Source organism: Akanthomyces muscarius, chromosome 1, assembly GCF_028009165.1.
Source record: "Akanthomyces muscarius strain Ve6 chromosome 1, whole genome shotgun sequence".
NCBI lineage: Eukaryota > Fungi > Ascomycota > Sordariomycetes > Hypocreales > Cordycipitaceae > Akanthomyces > Akanthomyces muscarius.
Genome location: NC_079241.1, coordinates 4,759,154 through 4,770,509, shown reverse-complemented (window position 1 = coordinate 4,770,509; position 11,356 = coordinate 4,759,154). Strand labels below are relative to the sequence as shown.

Here is an 11,356-nt window from a genome sequence, read left to right as displayed (position 1 = left end):
TTTCGGATAGCGGTATTACCCGGCTCAGCTACTGGAAATGCACTTCGAAACGCGACCGAGCTGATCCTCATGCACCTTCCAACACAGAGTGGCGCAGTGTGATAAGAAAACACTTGTATTAGTGATGTCTAAAACTACCAAACACAATCCAGAGAATCAATTCCTATTTTCTCCAACGCCGGCAAAATAGCACCGACAATAAACGACAACTCACCGCACACCGTCCCTGTTCCACACCCGGAATCGACTCAGCGGGTCGCGATACCAGCGCAATAAGACCCGTCAGTTTCCGAGTACCCTTTTTCAATTATAGTATATCGAGCCGTTTAGAATAGCATATCCATGCAGCAACAGCAGGCACAAGCGGCAGCCAGACCACCGAGGATGCCGGTCGCGGCGCCGCCCATGCCTCTGTCGTTGTTGTTGTTGTTGTTGCCGTAGTTGCCTTGCGGGTAACCCTGCTGCTGATAATAAGGGCCTTGCTGGTACGGTCCCTGCTGATATTGTCCTTGCGGAGGACCGTACTGCTGCTGTCCATATTGCTGCTGACCGTACTGCTGCTGGCCGTACTGCCCCTGCTGTTGCTGGTGGTATCCCATCTGAGGACCAGGCTGGTAGTATGGCTGCTGTTGCTGCTGCTGGGAAGCACCATACGGATCATTTTGCTGGTACGGCGATTGCGACGGGCCGCCACCCGGGTATGTGGCTTTGGGAGGGTTGGGAGCACCTCCGTAAGGGGGCGGCTGCTCGTCGTTTTTGCCAGACATCGTTTGTAGCGGGAGTCGGTCACGAATGGGTATTTGGATCGCAAAGTACTGAACGCAGAGCCAGGGAAGTAAATTTCGACAGGTGGAGGAGATGCGTAAAATAAAAGAATGAAACTCTTCAGAGGGTGGAGGATGCGAGGATTGAAAAGTCAAAACCCGCGGCGTCTCGGTTGAAACGGCAGGCGACGGATGCGGGTTGACTAGATTACGCACACACAGTGGCGTGCATGCGCAGTGGCCATTTAGACGCTGGGCTCGCTGCGCCACGCTTGGCTGCCCACCAAAGCTCCCTCGGCATTCAATCCTGGGGAACACCTGGTAACCGCCAAGAAGAGGTTTTAAATTACTCGTTAACACCTTAGCAACAGACGAAAATGCCTACTCAAATCTGCATTCGACTCGTATGGCAAAAATGGTAGAAACAATGTTGAATGTCATTTCCATCAGGGTCTTGAGGCAAGGTTCACTGTGGCCAAGTCGCTACGCGATTGATGGCTTAGACGGAGCCTCGTCACCACTTTCAAAGAAAGTTTAAACAAGCCCCGACGCGTAGAAATTAGCCAGTCTAAAAAATGTCGCGGAATCTGAGCACGGAAGTGAATAACTACAGGCCTTCGACTCCACTACAAAGGACAAATGAAAATAAAATGTCAACTACATCTATAATCATAAACTAGTGATATTTCGGCCCAAGACAATTCATACAGTTGGAGTCACGTGATTTGCTACGCGTTCGCCACACTCGCCTTGTGGCGAGAGCAGCAAAGCCCCACTGTGGCTGGTATCGCACCACGAAAAAGTGGTAAATTCAGTGTTCTTTGAGAAACCCCACGAAGGAGTCGAACATATTCACGACGCCCTCGAACCGACGCCATACGCAGCTGCGAAACAGGATACACACGCTCTTCCGTATAGCTGCCATTCAGAACCGCAATCATGGCTTCCACGGCTCCCACCAAGGCCAAGTGAGTTTTGCCCCTCCGCGAGAGCGGCCTGCGCAAAACTGGCAGTGACTAACCCCACCATCCTCCAGGCACGACTGGGCCGACGATGATGATATCGAGGAGACCAGCACCGAGCTGCCCGCGCCCCAAACCATCGCCAACAAGGACGGCACCAAGACCATCATCACATACCGCCTCAACGATGAGGGCCAAAAAGTGAAGACGACGCGCCGCATCCGCTACATCACGCACACCGAAAAGGTCAACCCCCGCGTGGCCGACCGCAAGAGCTGGGCCAAGTTTGGTGCCAGCGCCAACGACGGCGCCGGCCCGGCCGCCGACACGACCTCCATCGCCGAGAACATGATCTTCCGCCCCAGCGTCAGCTGGCGCAAGGACGCCAAGGACGAGAGCGCCGACCCCAACGCGCAGGCGATGAAGGACAAGCTAAAGGACAAGAAGGTCAAGTGCCGTATTTGCAACGGCGAGCATTTCACAGCCAGATGTCCGTACAAGGATACCATGGCCCCCATCGGCGAGAACGGCGCCGCCGATGTTGCCGCGGGCATGGGCGACGAGCCCTCTCCTGCCGGCGCCGGCGGTGCCGGAGTCAAGAAGGGATCCTACGTCCCTCCTGCCCTGCGTGGAGGAGCCGTCTCGGCGAGCGCTATGGCGGGATCAAAGTACGGCGAGAGAGACGACCTCGCGACGCTGCGCGTCACCAATGTAAGTAGAGCGGTTTACTGCTGTCAATATCGACATGGTGCTGACGGATGCAACTACAGGTTTCCGAAATGGCCGAGGAGGGAGAGCTTCGCGACATGTTCGAGCGCTTCGGACGCGTCACCAGAGTATTCCTGGCCAAGGACAGAGACACCGGCATGGCCAAGGGATTCGCCTTCATCAGCTTTGCGGACCGGGGCGATGCCGTCAAGGCGTGCAACAAGATGGACGGATTTGGTTTCAAGCATCTTATTCTGCGTGTGGAGTTTGCCAAGAAGGCCCAGTAAAAGTACATGGTTGCATTATAGTTTTAGAAGGGTTCATGGGGCATGGTAATGGAATTTACGACTTTACCTCCATACTGAGAACTGGTTGTAGTTGCGTGATGTGTAGCCGTGATGTGTGGGCAGGGTCAGCACGAGTTCGCAATGCGGCGTCAAGCTAGCCACGCAGCTTTTAATAACCACGCGTTATACAGGTAAATTAGCAATCTGCGGTTCGTTTCAGCCCGATATTGTTGAGCAGATGGTCGAATTGTTGAATGTAGAATTGTATTAATTGGCATGTGAAAGAGGGACATCCAGCAGGGGGTTGACGCCGTTTCCACTCTAGGGATGCTCCAGAGTCTGTGGGAAGCTGGCTGAAGGCTTGCCATCGGCACGCGACTATGAGCTTGTTTTTTCTGTCCCATGTATAGAATCTATAGATGCAATGCATACTTGCTGTCGCATCTCAGCTGATCTGCTGTCTTTGCTTTCATTGGCGAGCTTGTCTTTGGATCGCCGGACAAGAGGTGCTAGCAATTATCACGCAAACGTGGCTGGCGGATAGGACAGCGCCACGTAGCACTGTTTCGTTTTTAAAATGTCCGGAGAAATGGCAAGAAAATGGCTAACTAACTGCGGAAGGTGCAAACGTCCGTTGTCCGAATGAGGAGCTGCATCACGCGCTCCGAAAAGGAGCAGAGCAGGCTGGCTGTTCAGTACCTACTAAATAGTTTACCATGCAGGAATCGTCGCCGCCCTCGGGTATGTGTCAAGCCACTTAGACATGGTGTCTGGCCCTGGACGGGACTCTACCAGTAGGCTCGACCCTGTGTGCCTGTACCCGCCCTAAAATAAATGCCGCAGAAAAAGGGAGACGGGATCAAATGCAGCTGTTTGCAGGGATAGAGGACTGCAATATTGGGGCGGACCAGTAGCATATGACTGTCGTCAATCTTGAATCTATTCAGATGCTACGCTGTCGTGGCTGTCTTTCAGAGACGGGAGCGCTGGAGGGTTGCAGTGCATTTTTTTAGTGGAATGTGCTGTTCAATTTAGCGGGCTGGGCTGGGCTGGGGATGGAGGGGTGGCTTCTGAGGCTCGGCGCCAGCCATCTTTGCCAGGCACTGGAGGCCAGCCAAAGCCCCCCCCCCCCCAGACAGGGCCGCTGGAGACGACTGCAGGCCACCTCATCATCGCTTCACTGAGCGGATGCTGGTCTGGGGCTCGAGGCGCAGCATGAACCACTGGAAGCCGCTGGAGGCCAGTCATGTTGCAGCGCTCTGCAGCGCTAGCGCCAGCCCTCGAAGGTGGCAGAAACCCGCGCTCGAGTTTGATTTGGCGTCTTCGGGGACAAGCTGCAGCCCCCCACAGTCTAAAAGCCCGCTTCTCTGTCCAAAACCTCCACTACACCTGTCTCTCGTCTCCTCTCTCGCCCAACAATCAGCCCTCGTTTCTCCTCTCGTTCCATCGACGCCGTCGCGCGACACAAGCCGAGTTCAACACTCTGGCCCCCCCGGTCCCAGGTTGCAGCGCAGTAGTCTGCCCATCCCGCCTGTGTTAGCTGCAAGCCCGGTTTGTCCAGCGGTCTCTGCCTACGGATCATTGGTCCTTTCCGCGTTGATCTTGTCCATCGAGAGCGCCAGTCCAACCCTCGTTCTTATTCAACTCGCCGGGAAATCTATACGACACTGATTTTAAGCCGAACCTGGTACCCCTCACGCCGAAAGCTAGCTGCTGCACCCTCGCGCGTTCCAGCGGAGCCGTGACGTTGTGATTAACGGTGGTCCGCCCCGGCTCTTTTCTACGCCTCGCGCCGGTTCCTTCCCCCCCAGCCCGATCCCAGACGGGAACCAGGCCGTATTTAAACAATCCGCATTCCACTTGGCGCCCACTGCTTCTCGTAACGCCCACCTTGCCCTTCTCTCGTCTTCTTCTACGCTTCGTTTCGCGTTGCGTTTTGCTCCTAGCACATTGTCGTCTTCTGGATTCAACCCCAATCGCCTACAATGGCTACAAACGCTGCGCCCTCGGAGCTGCGGAAGCGGCAGCAACACCACCGCGACGATGCCGCTGCCGCCGACCCTCAACAAACGCCAGCATCCCCAGAGCACACCGGCCTTTCCACGCCCGCCGACCTTGATCCGGACCGTGCCGACGCCAAACCCCAAAAGATGTACGGCAGGACGCCGGATGGAACCCGTATGTTGAAGCAATCGCATCCCGTCGGCTGCCAATTGCTCTCCGTGGGCTAATCCCGTCTATAGTTTTCGTCGTTCCCACCACCCACGACATGGTTTCACAACTTCTTGACCCGCGTCAGCCAAAGAACCTTTCGGATCTTGTCGTCATTACGATTCTCGCTCTCCACATCCTGGCCGCCTACATGCTACCCGCCGCCTGGAAGAAGCCTGTTTTCGCTCTCATCTTCCTCTTCTGGCGTTCCTGCTACAACGTGGGCATCGGCGTCCTGCTGCATATCCAATCCAACTACAACCGTCTCGTCACCTGGGCCATCCGGTGGAAGCTCTTTGAGAACCCAAAGACCGGCAAGAACCCGCGCCCATGGCTCTACAACCTGCTAAAAAAGGAGCTCGAGGCAAAGATCCCGGAAGACTACGACTTTGAAAAGGCCCCGATTGAGTACAATACTTGGCTGGTTTTCCGACGGGTCGTAGACTTGATTCTCATGTGTGATTTTACGTCATATTGTCTCTTTGCCATTGTCTGCGGCCACACCCCCGAAGCCGAGAGCGCCCTCGTCGGCGTCGCGCGCTGGATCATCGGCATTGCTCTAATTGGCTTCAACCTCTGGGTGAAGCTCGATGCTCACCGAGTTGTAAAGGACTTTGCATGGTACTGGGGTGACTTTTTCTACCTCATTGACCAGGACCTGACCTTTGACGGCGTATTCGAGATGGCTCCCCACCCCATGTATTCGATCGGCTATGCTGGCTACTATGGCATTTCAATGATGGCTGCTAGCTATGAAGTTCTCTTCATCTCCATTGCTGCCCATGCCGCCCAGTTTGCTTTCCTTGTCGTTGTCGAGAACCCGCACATTGAAAAGACTTACAACCCGCCACCCCCGCGTAACATGGCAACACCATTAGAAGATGCGAGCGCCAAGCTCACGCCCGGACAACCTACCACTCAGCCATCGCCCGATGGCTCCCTTTCGGTCTCACCAAAAGACTCTCCGGACACTGTGCATAATCTCGTCGGAATTACCAACATGGATCTATTCCGCGTCCCTGACTGTGCTGTGGTGTTGATGCCTGCATATGTGGCAACTCTGGCGCTGGCTACTCCGTCCACGCCATTTTGGCAGGCCATGTTTGTTGGACACGCCCTGCTCTGGCGAGTTTGGTACCACGTCGGTCTTGGCCTCCTCCTCGATAAACAATCCAAGTCTAAAATGTGGACGCGCCACTTTCTCAAGTACGGCGAAACGGCCCAGGAGGCTTGGCGCCAGTGGAAAGGCATGCATCATATCAGCATGATCATGTCCAATGCGTCCTTCATTGCCGCTTGCTGGAAAATGTATTCCTTCCCTGCCGACTGGGGCTACGGCCTGGTGCTCCTCAAGCATGTCATGGGCGCCAGTCTGGTTGCACTGCAGCTCTGGACCGCATTCAGCGTTTACGAGTCCCTCGGCGAGTTTGGCTGGTTCTGTGGCGACTATTTCTTTGATCACCAAGCAAAGCTCACCTACACCTCCATCTACCGCTTTGTGAACAATCCGGAGCGCGTCTTTGGCATTGCAGGACTGTGGGGTGCCGCGCTCATCACCTGGAGTCGTGCCATCTTCCTCATGGCTCTCGCGGCTCAGCTGATGACCATCTGGTTCATTTCCTATGTCGAGCGTCCCCATATGCAAAAGATTTACGGTAGAGGCCTGCGAAGCGAAGCGGGCTTGACCAAGTTCATCAAGCGCTCGCTGCCGCCCCCCGTCAAGACGCTTCAGGAGAGCATGGATCGAGTCCTGGACGACACGACGCAGTTTGTCGAGGACTTTATTGACACAGCTCGACCCAAGTTTGCTTCCGGTGTCAAGACCATTGTCCGCGATACCTCTGCCATCTTCAACATTGCACCTGCCAGGCTGACACTTACCCGCATTTCGCCTGATTTCGAGGGCCTAGACCCCAAACAATTCTCGCTCAAGGTTGATGGCCAGCACTCCGCATTGCCGTCTCTTCACGAGAGAGCCACAGGAAAGGAGGGTCTCAGTGGCAGATTCCCGAAGCAAGTCAAGACCATGACCTTTGAATACGGTGCCCCTCTCAAGGTGAAATGGACTGCGCCAGCCAACCACAAATCCAGAGACTGGATAGGTCTGTACATGGTCAGCGACAATCGGTCCAGGGACAAGACAGAAGTGTCGTCTCTGGGCCGTTGGGTGCCCACAAACCCTGGCAGCTACGACAACCCCATCTTGGATGCCAATATCATTGTTCCCCCGCACAAGATTGCTGGCGAAAATGGTGAAGCTGACAGTGTTGGTGGTGAAGTGGTTTTCGAGGGCGACAGGCTGTGGTGGACGCAGGGCGTGTTTGAATTCCGCTATCACCACGACGGGCACCACAAGGTCATGGCCGTCTCAGAACCCTTTGAGATTGCGCTAGGAAAATTTGACGAAGATGATGAAGATGTGGATGTGGATGCTAAAGGCATGTACGCCAGCGCTGTTGAGTCTATCCTGCTGCCTGTGGTCCGCAACTGCTTGGACCGCGACCCTGAGATTGCCCCCAAGGATGAGACAGAGGTGTTTGGCAGCCACGTGGAAAGAGATGGAAAGTACGCGAAAAGAATTGTTTATGCCGTTCGGGAAATGTTTGGTATTGAATTTGCCCCCGCGGTTGTTCTTGCAGATCGCAACGTGCGCAAGCTGGCCTGGAGAATTTGCAACGCAAAGCAAGTCCTTGTGAGTACCTTCTATGCCTTCATACGCTGATCTTTTGTCTTGGTGCTAACTGTTATTTCTTTAGGCGCCCTACAGCATGTCGAAATCTAGGGGCACCACGACGCCCATCGGGTGAGCTGCAATGAGTTCAAAGAAAAATTGGAGGCGAGATGTTAGCGAGGAGTTGAGGAGTAGCTGGAGATGCACGACTTAACATTTTACATTTTACGAGTGAGAATACCCAAAATATTATAAATGAGGGCGTACAAAACAAGAAGTGAGACGCCAGCAGCGCGGAGTGAGCGAATTGTAACTATGTAGGTGCCATCGGTGGGGGATCGAGATGTCGAAAGAGGCACGATTGGCGATGTGTGGGGGACAAATGCAACAGTGGCTTCTGGTAGTTAATAGAGGGCTGTATGTTGTACGACGTAGTACTGGTAGTAGCAGCTACATACGCCGCGCTGTAATACTGGCGGTAGTTGAGCACCGCAGATTACCAAGCCTGACACCTCCCATTATTTTCTCTGTCCTTTGCCCGGCAACTCAAATTCGTGTTGATCTCAAAGACTGAGGCTGGGCAGCAGATGCGACACCCAACTAGCGCTGATTCAAGAGGAGAAACGCTCTGACAAAGAGTCGTAGCTAACGTTAGCTTATAGCGCGTTGTGTCCACCAATCTACAAGGCCGATATCCATCAAAGAAATACTCTTGCAGTAAAATAGCTATCTGCCAGAGCCTTGGCGCACTCAAAGGGGTTGCATTTCGGTCTGTGCATCCAATGTTATGCAAAGCACTCGTCTTACCTGAGTCGTGCAACTCAAGCTGAGCGAATCGCCCACTGTAGTAGGAGTTATTTTCCGCTGTGCTTGTCAAGCATGTCATCTGCGATACACGGATAACTACGGACATCCCGCCCGGTGACTGGCGGGATATTTTTAAGTTTGGCAGGACAGCCCTGCGTCTGTTCCTGTGCCGAGTCAAGACGAAACCCGAAACGCCCCCACCGATTGAGCGCAAAGGGAAGCTCACAACGGACCGTCCCACCTGTAAGCAGAAAAGAGGACACAAAAGTGAGCTCAGAGTCGTGGCGGCGCGCTGGCTGTTTTTGCGTGGGCATCTACTTGTAACTAAACTAGTCTTTCGTGGGGGGGAGGCATAAATGCGTTCGTCCTGCAGTTTTTGTGCAATTAATCCACAAGGCGATAGACATTGGGACAATTACTCAAGTAAGAACGATGGGATGCATGAACCGGGTCAGACAAAGGAAGAGAGGAACACAACTTAAAATCACTCCATGTTTGGGGGCCAAACAGCGAAAAGCCGTGCGATTGGAAACTGGGTCGGGCGCAGATGGCCACTCAAAGAGAGGATGGAGTAACGTTGGAGGAGAATGAGATTTCGCCCAGCGGAGCGTACAAATGCCTAGACACAATGAAGCTTGGCGCATAATCTAGCTCAATGAATGGCCAGGTCCTTGGTTACATTGAGCTTTGTCCGGCGCGGGACTCTGCCAGTAAGAGTGACGGATCGTCCACCAGACCAGGATCATCCCCGACAAGAGAGTCGGGCCGTCAACCGTGAGGGTTTTGTCTTATAAAATCTGGGCCATGCCCCCTCAGATATCATTTTATGCTTCCCTTCCTGCTATGAAAAAAACCTGTCCTCGATTAACAAGAACTAGTTCCGTACTCGACATCTCACATTCTCTGAACCACCAGCTATATATATACTTTTAAAGCTTCAATCGCGTTCCACTTCAACTTCAACAACAACAACTTGCCGCATTCCAAAAAGCAATCGCCATGGCACGTCTCGCTCTCGCCACGCTGCTGCTCGCGGCTGGCCAGGCTGCTACCGCCTGCAACCTGCTGTACGTGACCTCGTACGCGGGCACCATCACGACGCTCAACACGAAGGCCACGTCGCCCAGCGGCGGAAAGTACCCGGCCATCAAGGCCATCGCCTCCAGCAACGGCTGCACGGCGAGCCCCTCGTGGCTGACGCTCGACCACGCGGACGCCCTGCTGTACTGCATCGACGAGGGCCTCAACACCCCCGGCGGGTCTCTCTCCTCGTACAAAACCAACTCGGACGGCACCCTGAAGCAGCTCGGCAAGGTCACAACTGCTGGCGGCCCCGTAAGCGGTACCTTTTACGGCAACAAAGGTCACGGCTTCGCTATGGCTCACTAGTATGTGACTATATTTCTTACAGACGTGATGTAAATACTTTTTTTTTCTCCTCAGAAGGTTAACACATATTTTCTTGCAGTGGCGGTTCTACGTTTAGCACCTGGGACGTCAGCGACCCGGCCCAGATCAAGAACGTCGAGAGCATCAAGTTCACCGACGCCCATGGCCCCAAGCCGGAGCAGAACGCGCCTCACCCGCACGAGGCCGTCCTCGACCCCACGCGCCAGTTCCTTGTCGTTCCGGATCTCGGCACCGACCTCATCCGCCTCTTCTCCTTTGACAACCAGACGCTCAAGACGACGGCCCTCGCGCCCGTCAAGGCCAAGGCCGGCAGCGGCCCGCGCCACGTCGCCTTTGCCGTCAAGGGCGCCAAGACGTTCATGTACCTCATCACCGAACTCGGCAACACCATTGTCGGCTACGAGGTCACGTACGACAGCACCATCCACCTCAAGGAGATTTTCGACATTGGCTCCCACGGCGCGGGCCGACCCGTCCCCGCCAACGCTGCTGCCTCTGAGATTGTGGTTTCTGTAAGTTTTCTTTTGAAAGAAAATAATCCTACAATGAAAAACTGAATTGCTGACTTTTTGAATGTTACAGCCTGACCACAAGTTCCTCGTCGCCTCGTCGCGTCGCGAAAACAGTTCCACCATCGCCAGCTTCGACGACAAGACCAAGCAGATTCCCTCCGACTCCATCATCAACTTTTCCATTGACGACAGCACCGGCAAACTCAACTTTCTCCAGGACATCCCCGCCGGCGGCCAATTTCCCCGCCACTTCTCCATGAACAAGGCTGGCACCAAGCTTGCCATCGGCCTGCAGACCGACGGCCGCGTCGTCGTCATGAAGCGCGATCCCAAGTCTGGCAAGCTCGGCGACTTTGAGTCGTTTGCCAACGTGGAGGGCCAGATTACTTCGGTCATCTTTGACGAGTAGGATGCTGCTCAGAGTAGGAGGAGGGTATGAAACCTGGGCTGGGTGATGAGATATATAGTGTAGCCTAGGTTTCACGTACATAAATGCCATCATGCACAAATATACGACTTTAGACATAGCTCATTCATGTGATCCCGTTGATACTATAAAGGGATTAAAACGTTTATGTCGCATCATAGTTGCGTTGCTGGAATTACCTAGGTGCACTGCTCAGTTGAGTGCGGCTCGTCTCACCACGCTCCGGAGCGGCCTCAATTGAGCTGCACCCTAGCCCGACCCACTACCGCGACGAGTCGCCTGAGTTTAATTGTGAACCAGACATCAAGGACCGCTATACAAGCATCAACACCGCCGTCGGATCAGCTACTGCATCTTGCACAATACAGTGCAGTATTGAAAGACGGCCTTCGTGTAGCCAAGAGTCTCTGCCAACGCTTCCCGTGTATCCGGCGCATCGAGGGGCCTTGGCCGTGGCGTGACCAAGTCACCGCTTAGCCTCTTGCCACTCCCTCAGCAAGACAGAGCGTTCCTGACTTGTTTCTATTCTGATACAAGTGGAGCTATCTGACGTTTGACTGCATCTTCTCAATTGGCCACGGCCGTACGTGCCCTAGC

The 11,356-nt window shown here is 54.3% G+C and overlaps 4 protein-coding genes across 4 annotated transcripts; 3 read left to right on the top strand and 1 right to left on the bottom strand.

Annotated features, from left to right (window-relative positions):
• Positions 1-326: 326 nt before the first annotated feature.
• Positions 327-767, bottom strand: LMH87_006618 (uncharacterized protein; the record flags this gene model as incomplete). Its single annotated transcript, XM_056204533.1, has 1 exon — positions 327-767. The coding sequence occupies one exon, from the start codon at positions 765-767 to the stop codon at positions 327-329; it is 441 nt and encodes a 146-aa protein (XP_056059881.1).
• A 936-nt stretch (positions 768-1,703) lies between these two features.
• LMH87_006617 (uncharacterized protein) lies at positions 1,704-2,721 on the top strand (the record flags this gene model as incomplete). Its single annotated transcript, XM_056204532.1, has 3 exons — positions 1,704-1,732; positions 1,801-2,437; positions 2,497-2,721. 3 exons carry the CDS (start codon positions 1,704-1,706, stop codon positions 2,719-2,721), a joined length of 891 nt encoding a protein of 296 aa, XP_056059880.1.
• A 1,985-nt stretch (positions 2,722-4,706) lies between these two features.
• On the top strand, positions 4,707-7,739 carry LMH87_006616 (uncharacterized protein; the record flags this gene model as incomplete). Its single annotated transcript, XM_056204531.1, has 3 exons — positions 4,707-4,899; positions 4,965-7,624; positions 7,689-7,739. The coding sequence occupies 3 exons, from the start codon at positions 4,707-4,709 to the stop codon at positions 7,737-7,739; spliced, it is 2,904 nt and encodes a 967-aa protein (XP_056059879.1).
• Positions 7,740-9,409: 1,670 nt separating this feature from the next.
• On the top strand, positions 9,410-10,741 carry LMH87_006615 (uncharacterized protein; the record flags this gene model as incomplete). The annotated part of the gene is made up of 3 exons (XM_056204530.1): positions 9,410-9,798; positions 9,879-10,332; positions 10,403-10,741. The coding sequence occupies 3 exons, from the start codon at positions 9,410-9,412 to the stop codon at positions 10,739-10,741; spliced, it is 1,182 nt and encodes a 393-aa protein (XP_056059878.1).
• Between the last annotated feature and the right edge of the window lie 615 nt (positions 10,742-11,356).